The sequence below is a fragment of the Acomys russatus genome, chromosome 16 (assembly GCF_903995435.1).
Source record: "Acomys russatus chromosome 16, mAcoRus1.1, whole genome shotgun sequence".
In the NCBI taxonomy this organism is placed as follows: domain Eukaryota; kingdom Metazoa; phylum Chordata; class Mammalia; order Rodentia; family Muridae; genus Acomys; species Acomys russatus.
Genome location: NC_067152.1, coordinates 13,496,445 through 13,523,401, shown reverse-complemented (window position 1 = coordinate 13,523,401; position 26,957 = coordinate 13,496,445). Strand labels below are relative to the sequence as shown.

General features: G+C 40.2%; 1 protein-coding gene across 1 annotated transcript in view; it reads left to right on the top strand.

Moving 5' to 3' along the window:
• Nucleotides 1-26,957, top strand: part of Cltc (clathrin heavy chain) — a 64,307-nt gene that overhangs the window by 13,463 nt on the left and 23,887 nt on the right. The window contains exons 2-14 of the mRNA XM_051158218.1: nt 7,561-7,768; nt 11,351-11,619; nt 12,167-12,328; nt 13,984-14,097; nt 14,364-14,537; nt 17,630-17,827; nt 18,866-19,066; nt 21,726-21,878; nt 22,306-22,428; nt 23,735-23,872; nt 24,467-24,631; nt 24,727-24,907; nt 26,214-26,377. Coding sequence (XP_051014175.1) covers nt 7,561-7,768; nt 11,351-11,619; nt 12,167-12,328; nt 13,984-14,097; nt 14,364-14,537; nt 17,630-17,827; nt 18,866-19,066; nt 21,726-21,878; nt 22,306-22,428; nt 23,735-23,872; nt 24,467-24,631; nt 24,727-24,907; nt 26,214-26,377 — 2,250 coding nt within the window. The remainder of the gene's footprint in view (nt 1-7,560; nt 7,769-11,350; nt 11,620-12,166; nt 12,329-13,983; nt 14,098-14,363; nt 14,538-17,629; nt 17,828-18,865; nt 19,067-21,725; nt 21,879-22,305; nt 22,429-23,734; nt 23,873-24,466; nt 24,632-24,726; nt 24,908-26,213; nt 26,378-26,957) is intronic.

Sequence of the window (26,957 nt, the reverse complement as noted above, 5' to 3'; positions counted from 1 at the left end):
CACTGCTCTTTCAGAAGGTTTGAATTTGATTTCCAGTACCCATGTTGGGTGCCACATTACTTGCTGTTCTCCAACTCCGTGGGGACTGGCTGGATTTGGCTCACCTTTCTGCACGGGCAAGCGCTCCACCAACTGAGCTACATGTCCAGCTACCATCTAGATAGATTTTTATAGCATTTTGCTCTATTTACTTTTTTAAATTTTGCTTAAACATTTTACAGGGATTCAAGTTTCTATGGTATTTCACCTCTAAATTCTTGACGATGTGTCTTTAGAAAGTAAGAACACTATATATATATATCCACTAATACTTAACAACTGAGTTTCTGCAAAATAGTCCAAATGTGTGTCATGAACTGGTGTTTGGTTTGCTTAAATCACAATCTCAGCCAGATCTCTGTCTTTCAGTTTGTCTAAAGTTTTCTTTTAAAAACATTTTTGCATGGATTTCGATTTAGAACAAAGGTGAAAGAATAGAAGAGAGAATTTCCAGGCCAGGCTTTATCTATACTCATTAAATGTAGAATACTGTGGGGAGGGAGGGCGTTCTCACCTGGACACTTAAGCTGCGGTAAGCTTGTGATCCTCTTGCCTTAGCCTCCTTGAGGCCACAGTAACACGTGACCCCCTCACCAGCCTGTTACCACTGTACTTCATTTGACGGCTTTTTGTTGCAGTGTCTTCACTACTTAAAGGTGATTGGCAGATGTGATACTTCTCAGCATAGGCTATAGTGTGGGTTTACTTGAGAATAACTAGACCATCTTTCCAAACAAACCTACAGTTACATCTTTCAAAACCAAGCTATAGACTTGGGAGACAGAGGCAGGTGGATCTCTGTGAGTTCGAGGCCAGCCTGGTCTACAAAGTGAGTCCAGGACAGTCAAGGCTACACAGAGAAACCCTGTCTCAAAAAACAAAACAAAACAAAAACCCACAAAACCAAAACCAGAAAACCAAAAAACCAAGCTGTAGTTAGGAAGTTGTGACTTAATGGAGCGTGGTTATGCTCAGATTTAATCAGTTACCCAGTGGTGTTGATTGTGTCAAAAGATAACTCAAACAGCAGGTTGACTTGCATGAGAAGACCTAGTTGCCTTTAGATTTTTAAAACCTAGAATGTGCTTTATTCAAAGGCATTTTTGGATAGGTGGAGTTCTGTATAGTCTTGTGACATGCCCCCCCTCCATTTGGAGTCTTATTTGTGCAAGGTGTCTGTAAAGTGATAGGGGGCATATGCAGCAGACTCACTGCTTATGATGTAACTTGATGAAAGTTGTAGCTGAGTTTTCTGCATCACAAATTTCCTTTTCCTCTGTGTTTTAGGGTGAAAGAAGCTTTGGAAACTAACCTCGTGTTAGTTTTAGCATTTCACATTAAATCCTTACAACTCTGAGAGTAGATGCTGTCTTTTCAAATGTTTAAGATGAAACAATACAGAGATATTAACTTGTCCGTGGCAATTTTAGTGGAAACACTAGGGCCCCGTCCAGACATTTGGACTCTTTATGAGGAATCTAGCAATTAATTGTGATGCCACTTGTGCTTTATTATCAAGTTATGAAATTTACTCTAATTGTCTACTTGAATGACATTAGCTTTACTGGCTTCCTTTCCAGTGCCAACACTGGACACATTTATCGGTTGTGATGGCCTTTAGCAGTGCTGCTCTGTACACTACTAAACCGTTACCTAGGGTGACTTAGCAGAATTATGTGGCATGGCTTCTAAGGCTCTGTAGAGAGCAGAATTAGAAGTTTTAAATATTGTTCTCAAAAAGAAAGAAAGCAAGCCTTGGGAGCTCATGCTTGAAATCTGCCCTCAGGAAGCTGAAGGATCACTGTCCCTCTAGGATTATCTGGAGTACACAGTGTGTTGTAGGGCACCTGGGCTACATAGCAAGGTTGTCTTTTTAAAAAAAGAGAGAGAAGGAGGGAGGGAGGGAGATGGGGGTAGATGTCAGTGTCTCCAGTAAGATTCTGAGAACTCACTAACTGTTATCAGTGTAGTGAGACAAAATTCACACCGCAGCTTATGGACAGCTGAATGAGGCAGATAGTGAGGTGCAGTGACAGCCAGTTGACGTGTGCTGGGCCACAGCTCTGCGCTGTGTGGTTACTGATGGTGTCACCGAAGGCCTGATGGTGGGGGCCGCTGTGTTTAGCATTTCACATCAAACCCTCAGAACTCTGAGAACAGGCGCTGTCATTCCAAAAGTTTGAGAGAAAGGAACAATACACAGATACTAAGTTGTCCATGGTTATTTTAGTGGAAAAACCAGGCTACAGGCAGACATGGGACTCTTCATGAGGAGCTCAGAAAAGCAACCCATTTTAGATGCTGGTTGAATTTTATAATCAAAATGTAAATTTACTGTAATTGTCTTGAATGAAGGAAATGCTTGCTCTCCAGAGTATGGAAAACTTGAAATACCATATTTCGTTGCTACAGAATCTTAGATTGGAGTGTCTCCAACTCCAGTTTGATCCAAATTTCTTTTTTCTTTTCTTTCGATTTTTCAGGACAGTTTCTCTGTACAGCCCTGGCTGACTTGGAACTCACTCACTCTGTAGACCAGGCTAGCCTCAACTCAGAGATCCTCCTGCCTCTGCCTCCCAAGTGCTGGGATCAAATAAAGGCGTGAGCTACCGTGCTTGCCTCATGCATAAGGAAAGGGTTTGCATACTGTTCATAACTGGGTAATTCTAGGGTACTCAGAACTTTGGAGTTGGTTGATTACTGATAAGTCTGTTTGTTTCGTCAGCTAAGTTCAAGCTTTAGTCCTAAGGTAATGCCACTTGGCAAGCAGATCTAGCCTGGCAATCAAATTACAGGTTACAAAGATCATGTATTTCCTAGAAAGAAGCATTCGATAATTAGTATACTTTTGTTCATTGTCCTATTAATTTTTTTGAAAGAAAGAGAATTGAATTATATGCTTAGCTGTACTATGGCAAAGTATTCCTAATTGCTTGATGGGGGTGAGTGGTGTCTCAGGAATGTAGTGAGCCCCCCTTTATTTACCATTTGAATGCTGTGCTATATGCATGTGAATCCAAATTCATTTTCTCTATAAAGTCTCCTCAGAACAGTTAAATAAGAGCTCTTTGAAGTTTAAAAAACAAAAACAAAAAGACCTTCACTATGACATTTCCAAGCTTTCCTAAATTTTCTCTCTGTTGCTACGATGAAATGCCCTGACTGAGAGAAACTTAGAGAGGAGGAAAGGGCTCCTAAGAGCTTCCAGTTCCAGTTCACAGTCTATCACCAGGAGAAACTGAGGCAGGAACTTAAGGAGCAACTCACATCACATCCGCAGTCACCAACAGAGACTAGTAAAACCTGGCTATAGTTAGGATATTGCTGTGTCTTCTGAAAAATTGATGCAAGTTTGTGGACTCGTGCCTTCGGAATTCATCAGTTTCTCTTGCATAGGTCAGATACCATCACACCTTTATAGTTGACTCTTGGCTGTTTTGAAAATAAAAACATGACAAGCATTGCTACATCTTGAAAGATTTGATCTGTACAAATACTATCAGACATAGTTTCATAGTATGGGAACCTTTTCTGCGTTTTTATTCTTTGGTACATCTCAGCTGGACCTAGAGTGAATGGTGACTGACCCTGTTCTCTAGTGTCTGGCATCTTTCTGTTTGCCTGTATTACAGGAAAATAAGAGCACACTTGGGGAGTAATTTTGGCATTTACCTCAAGTAATACCAGGAAGGGAAAAGAACTTGCCAACCTTTTTTGTGGAGGTGAAGGCAAGTTTACCTTTCTGCTAATCAAAAGGTGCCTTGAGGTCCCTGACATTTGCAAACATCCAGGAAAGACTTTCAAGGAAAGAGCAGTTTCCTGTTTAGTTGTACAAATGGTCATCATTTAAGTGTGTTTTAAACATATTTAATCATTTTAGTTTGAATTTAGTTCGCTCGCTTACACACATCCGTGCACTCTTTCTTGCTGTCTCTCTCATGCTTGTTCGCTTGTTCTCGCTTTGTCTGTCCGTGTCTTTTTTTCTTCCTGAAATAAGAGTCTTGTGATAAAAGCCCAGGTTGACCTTATACTTAGTTAGGATCCTTCTGCCTCAGCTCCTAAGTAAGTAGGATTACAGCTAGAAGCTACCAAATCCAGCCACTTGAGTATTTTCAAGTCCTTTCACCATTATCCTTAAAATACCGAGTTCGGTGACTCATTCTTCAGTTTATAATGGACTCCCCGTTCCCTGTCCTCCCCTTCCCTGTGCTTCACGAGACCCAGCTTACTATCCTGACTGAGCTCTGCGTACTCCATGGGATGTCGTCCTCAACCTGGCTATACAGTTCCTTTCTTTCTTTTCCCTTTCTTGTTGTTTCCCCCCCCCCCCCTCAGACGATGTTTTTCTGTGTAGCCCTATCTGTCCTGGAATTCACTCTAAACCAGACTGGCCTCAAACTCAGAGATCCACCTGCCTCAGTTTCCTGAGTGCTGAGATTAAAGGTGGGTACAACCACCACTCAGGTTTTTTTCTATTTTGGTTTTTCAAGACAGGGTTTCTCCTGAATGCTGAGATTAAAGGTGCGTAGCACCACCTCTTGGCATCTTTTTTTCAAAACAGGGTCTCTCTGTGTAGTTTTGGCTGTCCTGGACTCACTTTTTAGACCAGGCTGGCCTCGAACTCACAGCTATCCTCCTGCCTCTGCCTCCCGAGGGCTGGGATTAAAGACCTGTGCTACCATGCCGGGCCTGCCATGTGCACTTTTGATACCCACAGAAGCCAGACATGCAGTTATGAGCTGCCATGTGGACGCTGGGCTTCAAACCCAGGTTCTCTGGAAGAGCAGCCAATTGTCTTAATACGGAACCATCATCCAGCCCCTTGTTGTGCATATTTGGGACGGGTTCCTGTACTCCTGGCAATCCTGCTTTACCATCCTGTGTGCACGAGTTGCAGGTGTCAATCACTATGTCCTGCTTCTTATGTTACCTTGTTTTTAATTTTACTTTTTTTTTTTTTAAAGATTCATTTATTATTGTATACAGCAGAAGAGGGCACCAGATCTTGCTATAGATGGTTGTGAGCCACCATGTGGTTGCTGGGAATTGAACTCATGACCTCTGGAAGAGCAATCAGTGCTCTTAATCTCTAAGCCATCTATCTCTCCAGCTCTTAATTTTACTTTTTGACTTAACATTTTTATATAAGCCTACATTTTTCAGATACTAAAGAAATTAAACAGTGATGACTGAAATTCAACAGTGTAGTAGGTGAAGGCTTGGTAGAGAGTTAGTCCTAGAGTTCTCACAGAGTAATTCAGAAGCTGGTGTGCTGTGTTTCTATGTATAGCTACATGAGCTCTGAGCCTTTGGAATACTTTTTGCAGCTACTGAGAAGGAAACTCCGCATCAATCCTTTGAGAGTCTAATAGTCCTCTAGTCTGAAAAACAAATGTGTATTCTTCCTCGGAAACATGCTGGATTATTTAGTTTATCCAAGGAAAAAACTTTCTCTCTGAATCTCACTCATAATCCATTTGTACATTTGAGGGCAACTTCCATTTGTCTTTTTCCAGGTCTGAAATTAAAGGTAGATATAAAAGTTAATGTCACCAGTTCATATGCTTACTGTAACAACATTCACGATAAGTTACCTATTTTATAGCTTGTGTATTTGCCTGGCATTGCAGCACATCTTGCGCTTGTAAAGCTGGTTAGTGCTGGTTAATGTAAAGCTTGAATGCCACGTGCATATTAATGGTTAGATAGTTGCTTGCCTCTTTGCCCTGTGGTGCTGTGTGAGTTACAACTACATTTTATTACTGGTTATACCTGTAGTATTTGGGGAATTAAAGGGAAGTGAAAATAAAAGAGCCTCTTGGTCTCTTTCTCGACCTTACTCAGATCCTGGCTTGTTTATTGGTAACAAAAGAGTTTGACAGATGAATTCTGTAGGATACAGCTGACATTGCTCAGCCAGTGCAGTGAAGAGAAGCTGCATAGCTGGGGACAAGGGTCTTTTCTCAGTTTACTACAATGTAGCGAGAGGGCAGGATAGAGAATGCTCTGGCCAAAGCTAATAGAACCAGGCCTTCGGGCAATCTCTTTTAGAAGGATTTAATTATCCAGAGAATTAGGGACCCACCCTAGTAGAGATCTTTCTAGTAACAGGTGACTTCTGTATTCACACACTTGGGTTTCAAAGATTTACCATCTATTGAGCCACTGTTTGGTGAACAGATACTGTAGTACCTGCTATTTATTTTTTATTTTTGTTTTTGTTTTTCGAGACAAGGTTTCGCTGTTGCCCTAGCTGTTCTTGGACTCACTTTGTGTAGACGAGGCTGGCCTAGAATTTACAGTGATCTGCCAGCATCTGCCTCCCGATTGCTGGGATTAAATGCGTGCACCACCGCACCTGGCTGTACCTGCGATTTATACAGAGCATATTTTCTCTTTTCTTTCTTTCTTTTTTGTTTGTTTTTAGACTTTCTCTCTGTAACCCTGCCTGCCTGCCTGCCTGTCCTGAAATTCTCTCTGTAGGTTAGGCTAGCCTCAGACCCAGGATCTCTTCCTGCTTCTGTTTGGATTAAAGGCATGTGCTACCAAACCCAGCTATTACAGTTCTTTGTTTGCTTGCTTGGTTGGTTTTGGTTTTTTGAGACAGGGTTTTCCTCTGTGTAGCCTTGGCTGACCTGGACTTCTGTAGACCAAGCTGTCCTGGAACTCAGTAATCTTCCTGCCTCTGCCTCCAGGGCTCTGGGATTAAAGGTGTGCGCCACCACGCCCAGCTTAAGTAGTTTCTTTCTTAAGTAGTTACAGTTCTTAAGTAGCTCTTTCTACCTATGTTTTAACTTCAGGATTCTTATGAGGTAAATTTAGCTTGTCAAGCAAGCAATTCTGTCTTGCCTCTCTGTATAATCTTTAGTCTCTGATCAAGCCTTTCCTAGTCTCAGTGAGATTTTTAAAGTATTTGTAGCTCCCTGTAGTATTTGTACAGCCCTGTCTTTAGCATATGCTTCTCTAAACTGGCTCCTTTGAAGAGCCTGTCTAGCTGTGGAGGCTGCTGACAAAGACCCTCCTGGAGAGCTTGTTTTGACTCTGCACAGGAGCAGAACTTTGTTCAGGCTAGTCTCTTTCTTCAGATAAACAATTCTGACCTTTTAAATCTTTTACTCCTTTAAAAATAATACTTTACCTTAAACTACAGATCCCTGAAGCTTGATGCAGTGGATAATTATGCTACACGTTAGTGGGAGGCAGAGGGGGAAGTTCAGTGGTTCAAAGTTCTTAACATTCATCAGGAAGCACAAGGACCTGAAATCCCTTGACCTACAAATGCCAGCTCTCAGAGTTGCTGTTTCCTTAACCCCGTCTCTGCAGTTGCCATGGGAAGTTGTACTACTATTGACTGCCACATTTGAGAAAGATGTATTACTTTTTCATTGTTGTCGCTGTTGGGCTTACATTGATGGTTAAGTTAGGATTCATAGTGATGTTTAATAGGCAAATGTCAAATTTAATTATAGATTTGGCAATGCGATCTGTTTTTTTTTTTTTTTTTTTTTTTTTTTTTTCCAGCTCCAGAACCAGGGTATCAACCCAGCGAACATTGGCTTCAGTACCCTGACTATGGAGTCAGACAAATTCATCTGCATTAGAGAAAAAGTAGGAGAGCAGGCCCAGGTGGTGATCATTGACATGAATGACCCAAATAATCCAATTCGAAGACCAATCTCAGCAGACAGTGCCATCATGAACCCTGCCAGCAAAGTGATCGCACTGAAAGGTATAAAGACTGTGGGTGGTTTTCTTGACATTCTTATGTGTACTTATGCAAATAAAGTTATTGATTTGCACCTTCTCTTTTAGCATGTTGAGTAAATTTACTTAGATCTGTAAAGTTGAGATTATTCCTCAACTTGAGTTGGCATTCACGACTTTTACATGTACTGTTTCTGTGAAATGTCTTAGAATAGATGTATTTGGAATAATTTTAAGTTTTAGGATAAGTACATTTAAGTTTATGACTGCTATAATAAAAGGCTAAAAGCATTTCTGTACAGGGGGATGAAAAGTAATATCCTGTGTAAGTCATAACAGTATTAGGACCTAAACATTTCAGAGTTCGTTGTGGTGCTCAGCTGCTTTCTATACTTTTTTTTTTCTTCTTTTTCTTCTTTTATTCTTTAGATTGTTTTTTTCCCCTCGAGACAGGGTTTCTCTGTGTAGCCTAGGCTGTCCTGGACTCATTTTGTAGGCCACACTGGCCTCAAACTCACAGCGATCCACCTGCCCCTGCCTCCCGAGTGCTTGAGCTCACAATGGTCAGAATGGGGACAGGAAGGGGTGAAGATGATGAATACCAAGCACACTGGTTTGTCTGTTGGTTCATTTGTTGTAGTTGAGTCCTGCTCTGTTGCCCAGGCTGGCTTTGAACCTGGAACTCTCTTGCCTGAGTTTCTTGAGTAACTGAGATAATAGAGGCAACAAGGCCCAGTCAAACTGACTTGTTCCCACAGGGAGTCAATCTAAATAGAGTCAAACAGTCCCACGTTATCTTGACAACCTATTTTCTTTCCCCTTGAACTTTAGAGTGAAGGTGTGCTAGAAGTTTCTAACAAGACTAGGTGCCAAACTGCTGGACCCTGAAATGGCATTTAAAACTCTGCCTCCTTTTCCCTTTTTGCTATAAGTAAGGACTGGACCCGATGTTTCACACTCTAGGCAGGCGTGCAGATGATTAACAGTGAGCTAGCTATCCCCAGTCCTTGTTTTTCTTGATAATAAAAATAATTCAATTTCTCAGTAATTTATAAAAGTGTGGATGAGTGTTTAGAGGTGCTGAACTCTGCCCCACCCACCCCACCCCCACCCTTAGCTGTCCTAGACTTGGTTTGTAGACCAGGCTGGCCTCGAACTCACAGGCCTGTCTCTGCCTCTCGAGTGCTGAGATTAAAGGTGTGTACTACTGCACCTAGCTGGTGCCAAACATTTAAACTAATCTTTTCTTCACATTTGTTTTGTAGCCCTGGCTGTCCTGGAACTTGCTATTCAAGCCAGGCTGGCTTCAAACCCAAAGAGATTCATTCACCTGCCTCTGTTTCCCTAGTACTGGGATCAGGGGCATGTGCCACCATGCCCAGCCCATTTAATTTTTAATAATACATCTTGAATAACTCTTATTAGAAATGCTCAGGTCTAAACTGGGCAATGATAGCACAGGCCTTTAATCTTGAGAGGCAGAGGCAGGCAGATCTCTGTGAGTTCGAGGCCAGCCTTGTCTGCAGAATGAATTAAAGAACAGCCAGGGTTAAAACAGAAACCCTGTCTTGAAAAATCAAAGAAAAAAAGAAAAAAGAACAAGAAAAGAAATGCTTAGGTCTAGAAGTATTGAGAACCTTTTGACTATGGGGAGTTTTTTAGAATTCTCTTAAGAACATCTTATTTGCTTAGTTTGAGTGTTTGTTTGGGGCGTACATGTGGAGGTCATCTGTTTCCTGCTTCCCCCAGTTGGGTCCCAGGGCAGGCTCGGCAGCAACGGCCTTTCCCTGCTGAGCATTTCACATTCTAGAGCACCACTAATCTGGTTTCATGTTACAGGTTTTGGGATATTTTGGAGTATCTTACTGGCTAGGAAATAAATGTGGGCAGGTTGGGAATGCGTGCGTGTGTGTGTGTGTGTGTGTGTGTGTGTGTAGGCATAGCATAGTCAATCATCAGAATTTGTGTTGGGCAAAAGTTGATCTCATGTTCAGGAATGATGTTCCACCTTTTACCTGGAACCAGATATTTTGTGACAGTATTCGTTTTTCTTTTATTAAAATTACATTACGTTTTAAAGTATTAAAATGCCCTTCAGCTTCCTTAAATAATTTGAATTCAAGTGCTTATTGTCCGTTGCCCTTCTCTTTTTAAAGGCCATCAGTTAAGTTTTGCCAAATTCTTTTCTACTTTTAATGTTACTGTTATCTTATCACATTTCTTAATGCTCTCTTATGTGTGCAGATGGTGAGTTACCTTCAATTAGATTGTGCTAGTCATTGTCCTGTTCTATAAAAAGAATAAGTGAAAACATAGCAATGTAAAATAGTGTTATACTTTGTGTCCGTGTGTTGTCTACATCATAGCTGTTATGTCCTGTTCCCTCCCTCAGACCTGTACACTCACACATAGTCCAGCCCCTTTCATGTAAAACAGAAGAAAAGTCTAGTTATCTAGAGGTTGGCAGATGCAGCAAAGAAAAGCAAATTCTTGTAAAATTCTGCTTCCCCCTGAAGCCAGCTTAAACTTCATGCCTTCTTTTTATAAACAGGACTATAACTTCCGCAATTTCTTGAGTCTGGTGGGTTATAAGCTGTGTGGGATGGGAGTCACGTGCTTTGTCTTAGAGAAGGAGGCTCTGTTACTGTTGTGAGACGGGCTTGTGGCACAGAGCTCTGGGTTCCCACCTACCCTGTCACTCTCTCACTCTGACAGCTTTTGTCCTTTAGGATCCAGATTCTCTGTGTCTCAGGGCTGGAGTTGTCCTTAGTCTACGAGGCCTAATCTTCATAGCCCATCATGGCTGTGGGCTTTGACCTCTGTTGGTATTAGTGACGTCACACTTCTCACTGTGGTAGATTTCAAATGACAAGTACAAGCCTTGATCTGACTGGACCGTTAACATTCAAGGCAGTTTTCACCTCTTTTTACTAAATGCTTCCTGTCATAACTGGATGAAGCTTGAACTTTGTTCTCACCTCCAGTATATTAACAGCATTTGCAAACCGTCCCCCTCCCTGTCTCCCTCACCTTTCTCCATCACTTCTGCTTCCCCTTTGTATCTTAGACCAGTTAAATGTAGCATGCACTGTGGTGACCCAGCAAAGTTGAAGCACAACTTCTTTTCAAAACGCAGTTTCCACAAATTTGAGTTGGGTGAGAGATGACTGCATTTTAAAAAGTGGATATTTATTCCCTGTGTTTTTATTAGATTTGCCTTGTCTTATATATATAAACTACCTTAGTTTATGTGTGAACTAAGTATATAGTGAAAGGTTTGTTTGTTTTTTTAATCAATAAGAAAGCTGCTTCTTTTGTCTCATTTTCATTTGGGATGTAGAATCCTGTAAACACCATATGTTTATATAGTACTGCAGATGTGTTCATTAGAGGTAAAGGGTTTTGATTAAGACTGTAGGTATAGATAGGTTTGCTTGGTCTCAGCTGTTACTTTTCAGTGGCTGTAGCTCTAGCAATGTGACTTGTGTAGCTAGTTATTAGTTTCAGGGTAAAAACCACATTACTTGGAACTTAAGGACTAGTCTAGCTAGGTTTTAATTCATTTTGAACTTTGCTTTTTTTCATTATTTCTTAATTCTGTATTTAGCTGCAAAAACTCTTCAGATATTTAACATTGAAATGAAAAGTAAAATGAAGGCCCATACCATGACTGATGATGTCACCTTCTGGAAATGGATTTCTTTGAATACGGTTGCTCTTGTTACGGATAATGCAGTTTATCATTGGAGTATGGAAGGAGAGTCTCAGCCAGTGAAAATGTTTGATCGCCATTCTAGCCTCGCAGGATGCCAGATCATCAATTACCGCACAGATGCAAAGCAAAAGTGGTTGCTTCTCACTGGCATATCTGCACAGGTAATACGCTTTAGTCTCTGATAAAGAAGTGTGGTCCAGGGAACTGTTTTGTTTGACACACACTTGGCATTAAAGCCCAATCTTGTTGAATATGACTTATTTTGAAATAACTTTTTCTTTTAATAAAAAAGAAAAAAAAAGTGATTGCTGATTTAAACCTTTAACCTGACGTGAAATTTCAGTTCTCTCACTAGTTGTTTTTCACTCTTGCAGATTAAGGAAAGCTTGAGTGATTTGAATTTATTACGGAGTCAGTGTGCTGTGCTGCAAAGTGAATCTGTATTATTGTATTAAGGTGGTATAAACAGATGATAGGGTGAGGCGTGTTTTATACATTCACAGTAAGCTTTAATAAGATAATATTTAGAGTTGAACTTAACTTATGTTGTAGCAAACCTACATTGAGAGACTAACTAACAATTAAATCCTGCTGAAGATAGCAAAGTATTGTAACTATTTCGCTAACTGAGTCTGAGATCTACTGGGTCATTGGATCTCTAAAGTTGTTTTTGTTTTTTGTTTTTGTTTTTTTGTTTGTCCTTTGTAGCAAAATCGTGTGGTTGGAGCTATGCAGCTATATTCTGTAGACAGGAAAGTGTCTCAGCCTATTGAGGGACATGCAGCTAGCTTTGCACAATTTAAGATGGAAGGAAATGCAGAAGAGTCAACGTTATTTTGCTTTGCTGTACGGGGTCAGGCAGGAGGGAAGGTAAGTTTTGTGTGTGATAATTATTTTACTGAGTCTGTTTTGGTTTTTGTCATCTAAGCTCAAAATAGTCACCTTTCTTCCTTAATTTCATAGTATTCAGATTTGTGGTGACTCACAAATAGTATGTAGGGTAAGTAATACTTGTATAAAGTGGTGGCGTTGTTTTAATATTTTTATTTCTTACTCTGCCATCTGTGGACTTTACTTTTAACATTGTCTTGTTAAATAACCTAGGCTGGCGTTGAAGTCAGTCCTCTTGCCTCAGGTTCGGGCCTTTATACCATTGTGCCGGCTCCGAGCTCTTTGATGGTCTTTACCAAAGGCTTTTGTTGGTGTCTTTCACTTCACGCTTGTATAGAATGATACAATTGTAAAATACCCTTTTGTGTGTACAGGAAATGTCAAGAATCTGACTCGTTAAGTGTTGCCCGAGTCTGATTTGTTAGGTGCTGTCCTTTTTAAGTTCCCTGGTGACTTGATGGTGTGGACAGCAGTGCGTGCTAGGGAGTCTCATTCCTAGCTGTGTGTATATGGACGTACTTTGTGTATTTGAAGTCTTAGTTGAGGACAGCATAAACAAGGTCTGGTTGATTAGAGTATAAAAAATTTATCGACAGGATATCGGATACCTGGCATTGGCTAAGACAGCTGTAGAACTAACCTTGGGAAATGAGAAATGAGCCAACTAGCCAGGGTTCCACTAGAAATCATGCTGCAGAACTCTGAGCTGTGCTTTCGTTAGGCTTGCACTGCTGGGTGCCTGGTGACGCAGTTTGCTGCTATTTTCACTGCTGGAGTAGACTCTCCCTCAGGCTTAAAATAACCTGCTGTCCTGAGCTCCCTCTTTAAAGTCCAGTATAGGCAAAGTCACATGGCTTGTATCCTAGCTCTGAGAGACATGGAAAACAGCTGTTGGCTGCCTCTAAAATGGAAGGCTGGCTCTACCTGCTACCAGAACTTGACTACCCTCCTCTCTGACCCCAAGTCAGAAAAAGACCAACCCCATCTTTGTTTTATGTTTTATAGTTATGCACCCCATCACCTTAGTAAGCAGTTTTCAAGAATGAAAAGAGATTGTAGTGATCTGAGTCTCAGCACTTACGAGGCCCAAAGAGATTCCTCTGTCTCTGCCTTTCATTTAGTCCTAAACGTGCTGAAATTCCAGAAGCACATGGCTTCCAGCGATTGAACTTAGGTGGTCAGGCCTGTCATAAGTGCTTTTACTGGCTAAGCCATCTTGCCAGCCCCATCATGACTTTATAGTCAAACCTATATTCTGTCATTTCTCCACTTCAAGAATGATACATAGCTGGGTATGCTGGCACACACATTTTAATACCAACACGCAAGAGGCAGGCAGATCGAGGCCAGACTGGTCTAAATACTGATTTCTAGACCATCCAGGACTATATTGTGAAGACCGTGTTTCAAAACAACAACAAGCGATCATACAGTAAATGTGTGGCATTGAGATCATCCCCCACCCCCAATCAGTTCTAGTTGATGGAGGAGGGACCCACAGTATAGACAGATGAAATACAGTTCACTGATTATAGAATGTATCGGTGGTTTCCATTTTGGGGCATCAGAAAGCTTGCAGTGACCAATTGATACGTGATTTAGATTGATAGAAGATTTTACTTTCTTTTGAACAGTTACATATCATTGAAGTTGGCACACCACCCACAGGGAACCAGCCCTTTCCGAAAAAGGCAGTGGATGTTTTCTTTCCTCCAGAAGCACAAAATGACTTTCCTGTTGCAATGCAGGTATTTTATCAAATAAATGGATTTAAAAACTTTTTACCTTAAATTACTTTAAATTCTGTTTTCAGTTGATTGAGTGGTGTTTAAAAGAATTGCTGTAAAATAAAAATTATTAATAAAACTTGGTAAAATAATGCTCTTATTTTTATATAATAATTGAGTTATCTTGGGTTCTCAGAATTATGTTCTCTGTTGTCCTGCAGATTTCATTCACATCTTATAAGCTTCATGTCAGAGTTTTATAGAAAGTGTTCATGTTCTCTCTTCAGATCAGTGAAAAGCATGACGTGGTGTTCTTGATTACGAAGTATGGTTATATCCACCTCTATGACCTTGAGACTGGCACGTGCATCTACATGAACAGAATCAGTGGGGAAACGATCTTCGTCACTGCACCTCATGAGGCCACAGCTGGAATAATAGGAGTTAACAGAAAGGGACAAGTAAGAAAGCCTTGAAGCCTAAGCATTTCAGCAGCACATTCTCAGACACACAGTGGTGGCGCACGCCTTTAATCCCAGCACTTGAGAGGCAGAGGCAGGTGGATTTCTGTGAGTTAAAGGCCAGCTTGGTCTACAGAGTGCGTTCCAGGACAACCAAGGCTACGCAGAGAAGCCCTGTCTCAAAAAAAAAAAAAAACAAAAAGAAAAGAAAAGCAATACATTATCCTTGGCTTGTTTTGTTTTCTACAAGGGGAAGGCAAAGAGAAGAAAAGAGATGAAGGTCAAAGGACATTAAATAACTTCTGTGAGGTTAACAGGTTTTAGCCAGCCATGGTGGTGCTGCACACCTTTAATCCCAGCACTCGGGAGACAGAAGCAGGTGGATCTGTGAGTTCGAGGCCAGCCTGGTCTACAAAGCGAGTCCGGGACTGCCAAGGCTACACAGAGAAACCCTGTCTCTAAAACCAAACAAAATGATGAAGAGGTTTTGACATAAGCTCAGCATGAAGATTAGAGCTAATAAAATGGTGTCATGTGAGGAGTTTGTGTTTGTGTGTGAGAGAGAGGGGGGCGGGAGAGAGGAGAGAAGAGAGAGAGGTTGGTAACACATGTCTGTTATTTTTCTACCTGATTTTGAACGGGGAAAAAAAAAAAAGCCGGAAGATTTATCTTATCTGTCTTGAGTGATTTGCTTGCATGTATGTGCACTGTATATATGCAGTAACTATGGAGTCCACAAGAGGGCAGCAGATTCCCTGAGTTACAGAGGGTTGTGAAGCCACCATGTGGGTGCTGAGAACCAAACCCATGTCCTCTGCAAGGGCAATACATTCTCAATAATACTGAGCTGTCTTTCCAGCACCTCCTCCACTTTAGTTCCTGAGAAAAGGTCTTTCACTATGGATAGAGGCATTATCTCAGCCTCCAGGGTTTAAAAATAAAAGAAATAAACATTTAACTGTTCATTAATAAACGAAACAAAAATTCATGTGAGGGTCAGCAGAGTTGCTCAGCTGGTAAGGGCACTTGTTACCGAACTTGATGGCCTGAATTCAGTCCCCAGAACCTGCATGTTAAAAGGAAAGGGGCTCTGGCATGTTTTCCTCTGACCTCTGTATGTGCCCTGTAACAGAGGCATATACATATATGCATATAAAATAATCAAAGCATACAAATGCACACACATAATAAATAAATAATTTAAAAGATGCAAGGTGATGTTAGTTTTCTTTATTATGACCATTTTACTATTTATCATATGAAATCGTTTCATAAACTTCAAATATACATAATATAATTTATTTAGAAAGACTAGGGGCCAGCAGGATGGCTCAGCTAGTGGACATGCTCGTCACCAAACCTGGTGACCTGTGTTTGGTCACCACATGATAGAAGGAGAGAGAACTGATGTCCCCAAATTGTTTTCTGACCTCCACAAACATGACATGTTATGTGTTTATGCATGTGCACATACATACACATGCTAAATAAATATAATTTAAATAAATAAACGATTGTTATGTAGAATCTGGCATGGGTGCATACCTTTATTCCCCACCCTTGGAAGATTGAGGCAGGAGGATTTCTGTGAGTTGGAGGCCAGCCAAAGCTATAGCATGAGAGCCTGTCTCAAAAAATAGAAAGCAAACAAAATAGTCATGAAATAAGATAAAAAAGGTTATTGTTTAACTTGGGTTTGCATTGACTTAGTTATATTTACCTTGGTCATTATTTTTAGGTCTAGTAAGTGGCGTGAATCAATATTTAGTTTTTGTTACTTTATACGTCTTGAGTATCTTGCCTGCTTGTGTGTCTGTGTCATATGTGGTGCACACGGAGATGAGAAAAGGTCACAATAACTCCTGGAATTGGAGTAACAGATGGTTGTGAGCCATCACGTGGATCCTGGGAATCAAATCATGGTATTCTGGAAGAGCAACCGGCACTAAATTTCATCTTTGAAATAAATGTTTTATCACCAAAATATATAAGCACTACAGTGTATAATTGCAAAATCTTCCTAATACTGTCTTACAGGAACTGTTTGCTGTAGAGCCAGTTAAGCACTTAAATTCTTATTATCAAAAAAGGAAATCGCTGGGGGGAAAAAACCCTGTTTTTACTTTCAAATTTGACAAACTCCTTTTTCTAGGAGTTCTTTTCCTGTTATCTCCAAGACAGGACCTATCAGCTGTAGAGATAAGAATTCTACCTGCACCACTTCTTAAGTATTACTAAATATTTAATGTCAGATTCATATGCTAAAGTACCTATTGTGGTGTCTGGAAAGTTACCCAGTTGGGTAGTGTATCAGCCAGTTGATATTAGCTGATCTGAATTTGAGACATTTAATAACTCTTACAGCAAATAAGTAGTTCTCTTTCTGTAAGAGTATCGTACTGAAATTAAGGAAAAACTCTACCAGGAAGTATTTTATTTTCTCAGATGGTTAAAACTGTTAAAGTTAGTATTGTATTGGTTTTGTCACTTACTGGTTTTCCTCCAGATTAGTATTCTTCCCAGAAGTAAAGGTTTCTTATTCAGCCAGTTAGTCTTTGATAGTGGTGTTTCTGGTGGGGGCATTTCTGTCTCTTACCTCCGCTCCAGGCTCAGGTACTTTGCGTTCTGAACCAGAAGTCCTTGTAATGTTTTGTATCATACTGAATTAAAGTTGCTTGCTGTCTCAGTCACTGGTCTTCTTTTAAAAGGGGACTTATCTTTGTTTAATTGTATTTCTACCACCAGCAAAAGGTAGTTTTGAAAAGTAAGTAGCTCTCATCGCTCTATTCAGTTGTATGTGTCTCTCATGGGGAAAAAAAAAAATCAAGAATGAGTCAGTTAGGAATGATTTGATAAGCATGAGTTCCAGAGTCTGGAGGGCGTCCTTCTCCCTGCTACTGTGCCGATGCTAAAGGCGATGCTTACCCAGAGCTCCGTCTGCAATTTCACCACACACTGTGAGCATTGGCACCAAAGGTCCTAGGAATTATCACAGAAGCAAAACAAGCAAGTGTTAGAATAACCAATTACCTCGTGACTTAATCTAAATAAATTTAACACACTGCAGCTATTCTCTGATGGTAAAATTGCAGGTTCTGTCCGTTTGTGTGGAAGAAGAAAACATAATTCCTTACATCACCAATGTCTTACAAAACCCTGATTTGGCTCTGAGAATGGCTGTGCGGAACAACTTAGCTGGTGCTGAAGAGCTCTTCGCCCGGAAATTTAATGCTCTTTTTGCCCAGGGAAACTACTCAGAGGCTGCAAAGGTGGCTGCTAATGCACCAAAGGTAAAGATTAGGAAATTGAGGTTGCTGTGGTTGTGGTATTCAGTAGTCTCTGTTTCTGATACTGCCAGAAGAGGAACCAGTTTTTTAAGAGTAACTGACTACCTTCCACTTAACACTTTTCCTTTAATAGAATATGGTAATTAATTCTCAGTGTCTCTAGATTTGTTATTTAGAAACCCAGAATCTTTGAAGGCTGTGTAGATCTATACACCTGTGGTTGATGTTGGCGCATCTATGTCCAGTTAAGTACAACACTGGCCTCATTGGTTGATGGCTTCCTATTTTAATTTGAAAAGTTAATCAATAAACCAATGCTCTTGAATTTGTAGTCTGTAGAGTTGTCAGAAGATGAGCCAAATTTTCTCCCATAAGCCTTTGCATTAGTTTATGTTGAACTGAATTGATAATGTTGCATTTCTAACCAGTGTTGAAATATCTGCTTAATTGAACTTGATTTAATCACTAGTGTTACTGTTTCATGATTGTTCTTATCCTTTTCACTTTTTTTTTTAAAGATTTTAATATAATTACATCATTTTCCTCTTCTCTTTCCACCTCAAGCCTTCTCATATACCCCTTCTTGCTCTCTTTCAGATTCATGATTTTTCATTGGTTGTTGTTAAATATATATATAAGTATATGTATATGTATATATTCCTGAATATATAAATGTGCCCTGACCAGTCTGTAATCCTACTTGTGTGTATGCACATTAGCTGACCATTAGCTAGTAGATAACCAATTGCTGTGCTGTGCTCTTCCCTGGGGAAGACTTTCTGTGCGTATTATTTCATGCACTGACATAATTACCTTGGCAAGTTTCTGATTTTGAATAACTGTGTCATGTGACAGACTTTTATTGACTCTTTGCACCATAGGTGAATATTTGAAATGTGGCATTCCTAGGTCAGCCTGCGCCACTCAAATTGATGTAAGAGGCTTGAAGGGTTAGCGGTGTGATTGGATCACCAAGGAGTCTTTAACCTACCTTTCGTTCTTTCTTTCTTTCTTTCTTTCTTTCTTTCTTTCTTTCTTAAGGGAATCCTTCGTACTCCAGACACCATCCGCCGATTCCAGAGTGTCCCAGCTCAGCCAGGTCAAACTTCCCCTCTACTTCAGTACTTCGGAATCCTTTTGGACCAGGGCCAGCTGAACAAATATGAATCCTTAGAGTTGTGTAGACCTGTCCTTCAGCAAGGGCGGAAACAACTTCTGGAAAAATGGCTGAAAGAAGATAAGGTACTCTAATTTATATTAATGTACTTTTCCTTTGATTAAATACCATGTTAGCAAGTTAAAATTGTTGGTTTCTGCCAAAGTATCTCCATCTGCTATTTGTTGCTTGTGCAAATAGAACAAGAACAGACCTTGGCGTTTCAACACATGATCCAAGATTATTGCTTGGTAGTCAAAACTACTAGGCCAGAAGTGAGTTACTAATCTTTTGGCCCTGGAAAATTCTCACATGAGAAGCTTACTTCATTGTACAGGCATATTTGTCAGGTGTATCTGACATTGTTCAACACTTGATATACATGCCCAGAAGTTCCTGTTTGCTCTCTTCCCTCTTTGAAATTATTTATTTATTTATTTTTGGGTTTTTTTTTTTTTTGAGACAGGGTTTCTCTGTGTAGCGTTGCCTGTCCTGGACTCACTCTGTAGACCAGGCTGGCCTCGAACTCAGAGACCCGCCTGCCTCTGCTTCCCGAGTGCTGGGATTAAAAGTGTGCGCCACCACGCCCAGCCTGTGTGGCGTTTTATGGTGTATGTCTGTGGTCGGAGAACAGCTTGCATACTCAGTATGGGTCATGAGGAGTGAACTCAGGTCCTCAGGCTTGGCAGCTGAACTGCCTGGGGGGAAATTTTTGGTTTTTATATTCAGCACTTTTTCTTTATACTGTTTTGTAGAGCACATTTTTATGTAGAAGAATGAAAACTAATAAATATTATTTGTAGGTCAACAAATAAGTTTTAAATGACTTATATTTATTCTTTTTAAACAATTACACAGAAAAGCCTTCATGCCTAAAGTAACAGTATTGAGTTGCCATGTTTTAAGCCATGTCAGGGACTGAGGTAGCATATCAGTGTATATTGGTAGTGTTTGGTACATTCTGGAGTCTGAGTTCCTGTTTTTAACCTGTCTCTGCTAGTCTTGTCTTACAGGGTACTAGAGTATAGTACTTAGGACTTGAGAGGCTTGGTACATACCAAGAAAAGCCAAGCCAACACATCTGACAGTTGTCCTAATTGGATAAGATAACAGGATGGGAACAGCCAGGATAACTAAGTTGACTATGTAATAGGTTGTTAATTGTTTAATCATTACCTTTTGTTGGTATTTACACAAGGCTCATTTGTAGGAAGCAGTCTTCATTGTCTACTAGTTAGCATGCATAAATTGAGAACTTTGAATACTGAGTCATAAGGGCTATTCTTTTTAAAAAGTTACCACTGGGACTCGAGAGATGGCTCAGTGGTTAAGAATATATATTTATTGCTCTTAGAGAAGTTCCAAGTTAAATTCCCAGCACAAACGTCAGCAGCTCATAGCTACCTATAACTTCCATGGGGATTGGACAGGCTGACATCCATAGTTTCTGGCATTCATGTGTGTATATATATACATAAACCTATACAGCATACATAATTAGCACTCTAGAGGCAGAAGCAAGCAGACTGAGTTTGAGGCCAGCTTGGTCTACATAGTGAAACTTTATGTCCCCCCCTCCCCCCCCCCCGAAAAAAAAATGAAAAGAGTGCAGGTTAGTGTTAGAGCACTAACTTACTTAGGATATACAAGGCCCTGATTCTCAAAACTTAGAAAGAAAGAAAGAAAGAAAAAATTATGGAAGGCAGAACTCTTAGGAAGCTGATTTGTGGGAGTATCTGCTGTATTCCTCCTAGAAATTGTAAAATTTGTATCTTTTTTTGACTTTGTAAATTTAGTGTCCTGCCATCCATCTCTAATCCTAAAATTATACAAGAAAGATAAATGATGGCTCTTGGGCTCTTGAAATGTAAAGATTGTGTCTTAGTTTTAAAATTATCATTCTTACGTAAGTCAGGGTCATTGGCTCACTTTGAGCAATTAGTTGATTTACTTATTTAGAGACAGTATCTCTATTTGTGGCACAGGCAGGTCTTGAACTCCTTCCTGCCTTAACCTCCCAAGTGTTAACATTACAGGCCAACTGACATTGGTGATTTTCATTGACAGTACTGCATCAAAAGTTGCCTTATCTGGGGCTGAGAAGATAGCTTAGTGGTTCAGAGCCTGCATTACTCTTCCAGAGGCCCCACATGTTAGTCTTCTGGTCTCTGTGGGCACACACACAAATTAAAAAACAAAATGGTGACATTATTTTTGAAACGTTGGAAACTTGGCTGTAATATTTGAATATCTAAGATATATAAGATTCTATTATTAAGAAAAATACTTTTTTAGGGATTTGGGGGGGTTTTTTTTTGTTTGTCTTTTTTTTTTTTTTTTTTTTTTTTTTTTTTTGGAGTTTTTTGTTTGTTTGTTTATTTGGTTGGTTGGTTGGTTTTTCAAGACAAGGCTTGTTCTGGATCTCTGTTTGTAGGCCAGGCTGGCGTTGAACTCACAGAGATCTGCCCACCTCTGCCTCCCAAATGCTGGGGTTATATACACCCAGCTGAAAAGGTGGTAGAAAATATCTGAAAGCAAAATCTAAGTGGGCTAAAAGCAAAATCCTTGTTGAAGGAGGAATTCTGGAGAATTATACAGAGCTGTTACTGTGCATATAGTATGCTTGCCAATCTCAAAACGAGCCAGTATCTTCTGTATGAGTTATATTTATAGGAAAACGTTATCAACTGCTCGTTTATAAAACAGCTGATGCATCACTAACTTTTTTTCCCCCCTCTTCTGCAGCTGGAATGTTCTGAAGAATTGGGTGATCTTGTAAAATCTGTGGATCCAACATTGGCACTTAGTGTGTACCTCAGGGCTAATGTTCCGAATAAAGTCATCCAGTGCTTTGCAGAGACAGGTCAAGTCCAGAAGATTGTTTTGTATGCTAAAAAAGTGAGTTCAGTCTAACAAATTACCAACACAAACTCATTAAACAACAACTTGAGAGAAATTAGCCTTAACTTGCTTCGTTTTTATTGGTGGATTTCTTTAACCTTAGGATTACTTGGTAAACTGTAAAAAAAAAATTCCTTCTTAACTGTCATTTGTAGTGTCCATCTCCAATGTTAATACATGAAAGCAAGCACAAGTCTGAGGTAAAAGACATGTCACACAGGGTTAGTATAGGGTTTGAAATTGTCATTCATTGACAAGAAAAATAAAGTCACGTCACCCTTTAGGCAAGTATGTCATCACAGAGTCTTCTTTGAAGTTTTATGCTCACCAGTAGTTCTCTGTTAATAATATTTTATTACAGAAAAGGCTTTAAATGGTTTACAAATGAAACTTTGTGGCATGATTGAAGTCTGTGTACTTGTAGGTTGGATATACTCCAGACTGGATCTTTCTCCTGAGAAATGTAATGCGTATCAGTCCAGATCAAGGACAGCAGTTTGCTCAAATGCTGGTTCAAGATGAAGAGCCTCTTGCTGATATCACCCAGGTAATGGCATCTTAAAACTACTTGGTGGAGTTGGAGCTTGTGGGAGGTCTGACTTTTACAAACTTCCAGCTGACAGAAATGGCAGTTATGTATGCCTGAGTGGATAAACCCTGAGTGTCTTGCCAGAACACATTGCAGAAGAATAAGCAGTAAGACACCATTTATAACAGTTTTTAAATTATAAATATTTACAATTTAGTGTATTAATGCAGCACAGGCGTGCCCTGGAATGTGTGTGGAGGTCAGAGAACGGCTTGTGAGACTTGTTCTTTTTGCAGCCTGATTGCATTCAGGTGACCAGGCCTGCATTCAAGTGCTTCTCATTCTTTTCATAAACACAAAAATTATTTTGATTTACAACAGCAGATAATTTTTTTAAAACACATACCATTTTGGTTAGGGAAGGATATGTGAAAATGAAATGCTTGATCTTGGCCAAATACCAAAGGCCAAAAGTGATCCATACGAATGATAAGACGCAGACAGTGGTGCCTGCCACTGGGGGCGGGGGGGGGGGTCATATAGAGTGTGTAAGGCACTTTTTCATATTGTGCATCATTTGATTTTTATTTTTAAGCTTTTTTAAAACCATAACTCAAAGCACCTGAGTTTTCAATAACTTTAGTTTGTTTTGAGACAGAGTCTCATTATCTAGCTCCCTAACCCTGAATTCACAGTAGTCCAGGCTGGTCGGGACTTCCTACTGCTCCCCCCACACACCGGCCTGTATGGCGTGTATAGGTGTAAGCTAGTAGACGCTCACACCTGGTTTCTCCAGCAACTTAAGTATGAACTTAGGTTATCAAATGATATTCTTTAAATCTGGTATTTGGGGCCCTGGAGAGAATGCTCAGCAATTTGGAGCCATTGTTGCTGTTGCCGAGGACCCAAGATTCCCAGCACCCACGTGGTGGCTCACACACATCCTTAATTCTAGTTCCAGGGGATATGATGTCTTCTTCTGGCCTTTGTGAGCACCAGGCATGCATGTGATATACGTGCAGTCATGCATGCAAAAACTCACATCACGTGAGTGTATGTGATATACTCACACCTCCATGATAAGTAAATTTAAAAACCTGGTAAAAATAAATAAGCCTCATATTTGTCCTTTGCATTTTTACATATAAAAAGATCATGTCGATTCTATGTGTGTGTCGTCAGTAATGTTTTAGGGATTTTTAAGTAAGATTTTATTAGTGTAAAAAATAGTTTAGCATGATCTTTTCATGCATACAGTGTTGTTTATTCATATTTTCCCCAACACTACTCACTCTGTGGTCTTATTGATTTTCTATTTTAATAGATTGTGGATGTCTTTATGGAGTACAATCTAATCCAACAATGTACAGCCTTCTTACTTGACGCATTGAAGAATAATCGCCCCTCTGAAGGCCCTTTACAGACGCGATTGCTTGAGATGAACCTTATGCATGCACCTCAAGTATGTGTTGTTGCCTTAGGGTTTGTTTCTGTGGTAGACATCTAGACCAAAAGTAACTGGGGGAGGAAAGGGTTTGTCTCATCTGAAAGCTCTTCCCTCAGTCACTTAGGTAGGTCAGGGCAGGAACTGGGAGGCAGGAACTGAGGCAGAGGCCATGGCGGGCACTGCTTCACTGTGTAACCAGGGCTGCCTGTGGAAGGAGGGCGCCTCTCCTGGTGTACTCTTCTTCCCCATCTTTAGAAGAGAAGCCCTCTACAGACTTGCCTAGAAGCTGTCTGATAGAGCTGTTTTCAAAACTGAGCTTCCCACTTCCCAGATGCCCCTGACCCGTGTCAAGCTGACATAAAATGTCGCCAGCACCGTTGCACACTTTAGTCATGCTTGCAGTTGGGTTCTTGTGATTGCTGATGCAGAAGATCACAGGTCATTATCCAGAGTCTTGAGATGTTTTATTTCTTAAGAAAATTTAACTGGTATTCTTTGAGACTTTCTTTTATCTATTCAGTATTGAATCTTAATGTATTTTCTGGGTGTTGGCGTGTGCTGACGTAAAGGAGAAGGAAAAACAAGCTCATCCTGTGTGTGGTTTTCTAGGTTGCAGATGCCATTCTAGGGAATCAGATGTTCACCCACTATGACCGGGCTCATATCGCCCAGCTGTGTGAGAAGGCGGGCCTGCTGCAGCGCGCATTAGAACACTTCACCGATCTCTATGATATAAAACGCGCAGTAGTTCACACCCATCTTCTCAACCCTGAGGTAGTTTTTTCTTACCTATTAGTTGTGATTAATTAGTGTGTTGACACTGAGTGTTAGTAAATTAATAACTCATTTATTTATTTTTTTTCCTCTAGTGGTTAGTGAATTACTTTGGGTCCCTATCAGTTGAAGATTCCCTAGAATGCCTCAGAGCCATGTTATCTGCTAACATTCGTCAGAATCTACAGATCTGTGTTCAAGTGGCTTCTAAATACCATGAGCAGCTGTCAACTCAGTCTCTGATTGAACTCTTTGAATCATTCAAGAGTTTTGAAGGTAATTAGGAATATTAGATTGGCGATCGAGGTGTTGGAAATAGTCTTCCTGAAAAACATTTCAGTGGGACATGGCCCACAGCGTAGAACACTTGCTTGGATATTTTATAAGCGATTTAAAGGCAGAATTTTGGGGTAAAATATGCATGTTTTTTGTGTTGTATAAAGTAAAAATACTGATGACTAGTTATAGTAATATTTATTGCAAACAAAGACGTGGCTGTTGTAGCAGCAAACAATTCTCATGGGGCTTTGTGTGTCTCCTTAACCCAGCAGTGCTCCTCTACCTTGTAGGTGCCGCTGCTGCTGGTTGCTTACTTTGTGGCAGCTGCCCTGTGTCTGCAGATGCAGCTGTGTCTCCTACCCACTCAGTCACAGGAACTCCAGTTCTACAGATGATACTTATTTAATCACTGCTTAGGGTTCTCTCCTTTGTAGTATTAGTGCTGTAGATAGAAGGGGTAGGGTAGAAAAGTCTGTACAATTCCTTGTTTTTGTGTGTGCTAACAATATGTTGAACTTAACGTTTAGCACAGTAGCTACTGGCCACATATAGCTAAGCTATTTACATTTATTTTACATTGTATAGGTAAGAGAAATTGTCACTGCAGAAAATCTTTATGGTTAGCACTACACTAAATTCTTTTCAGAGTGCTTTTACATGTCTTTTGCATGTGGAAAAGCATCTGGTATGTGGTACCTCATTTAAAGTCTCTCATGGAATGTGCTGTAATAATTTGCATTGCTATTGATTAGGTGTCCCTTACTATTTGAAAACTTTCAAGCCAAGCATAGTTGCCACTTTGCTCTATTTCAGAAAAATGAGGCAAGGAGGTCACAGGTTCAAGGACAGCCTGAACTATATAGCAAAATCCTCTCAGACAACTAAAACATGGAAAGATGCTTTTATACAGAATTTTCTGTCCTGAAGGAATTGAAACTTAGGTCTATTTTATTGAACTGGTTTCTGGATTAATTTGTATTCTTACTGAACTTTTTAAGCAGCCAACTTATATTAGGAGCATTTATTGTAACTTGACTTCTAATTACTTTTTAGTTTGTCCTCTCAAAAGTGTCCATATAGCCAGGCTTGGTAGCATATGCTTTTAATTTCAGCACTTTGGAGTTAGAGGCAGGAGGATCTCTGTGAGTTTGAGGCCAGTCTGGCTTACACAACAAAATCCATGGAGAGACCCTGTCTCAAAAAACAAAATACACCAGGCAGGATTATGCAGCCAGTCTTTGTCTCAAATACACAAGAAAATGTGCTTATGTTGCTTAATCTCAGCTGTTTTTGTTTCTTTAAGGTCTCTTTTATTTCCTGGGGTCCATTGTTAACTTTAGTCAGGACCCAGATGTGCACTTTAAATATATTCAGGCGGCTTGCAAGACTGGGCAGATCAAAGAAGTGGAAAGAATCTGCAGAGAAAGCAACTGCTATGATCCCGAGCGCGTCAAGAATTTTCTCAAGGTAAGTGGCTCTGAGCTGCGTGCCTCTGGGTGATGGAAGGTCAGCAGCTCTACAAGGCTCTGGCGTGCCTTAAGGTGTTCTCCTTATGTTAGAAAATCTTAGCATTCTCAAATTCTGTGTGTGTGTGTGTGTGTGTTTTTTTTTTTTCTAAACTTCATACTCTGTGGTTTCTTAAGAAAAAAGGAAGGAAATTAGTAAGTAGTACGTAAAAACAACCATCTGTTTAAAAAGAAGGAAAAACAGTTTCATTTTCAAAGAATTTCCTTTTTTTTTTTTTTAAAGTTTTCAAAAGACAAACTTTGGGGGGAGGGGTAGGTGGTGAGACAGGGTCTCACCGTGTAGCTCTGGATATCCTGAACTCACAATGTAGACTAGCCTGGACTTGAACTCACAGAGATCTGTCTGCCCCTGCCTCCTGAGGACTGGGATTAAAGGCACGTGCCTTTAATGACTGGCTTAAGAAAACCACTTTTAAAGTTGTTGTTGTTGTTTTTTAAGACAGGGTTTCTATGTGTATACTTGCCTATCTTAGACTCACTTTGTGTACCAGGCTGGCCTCGAAACTCACAGTGGTCTACCT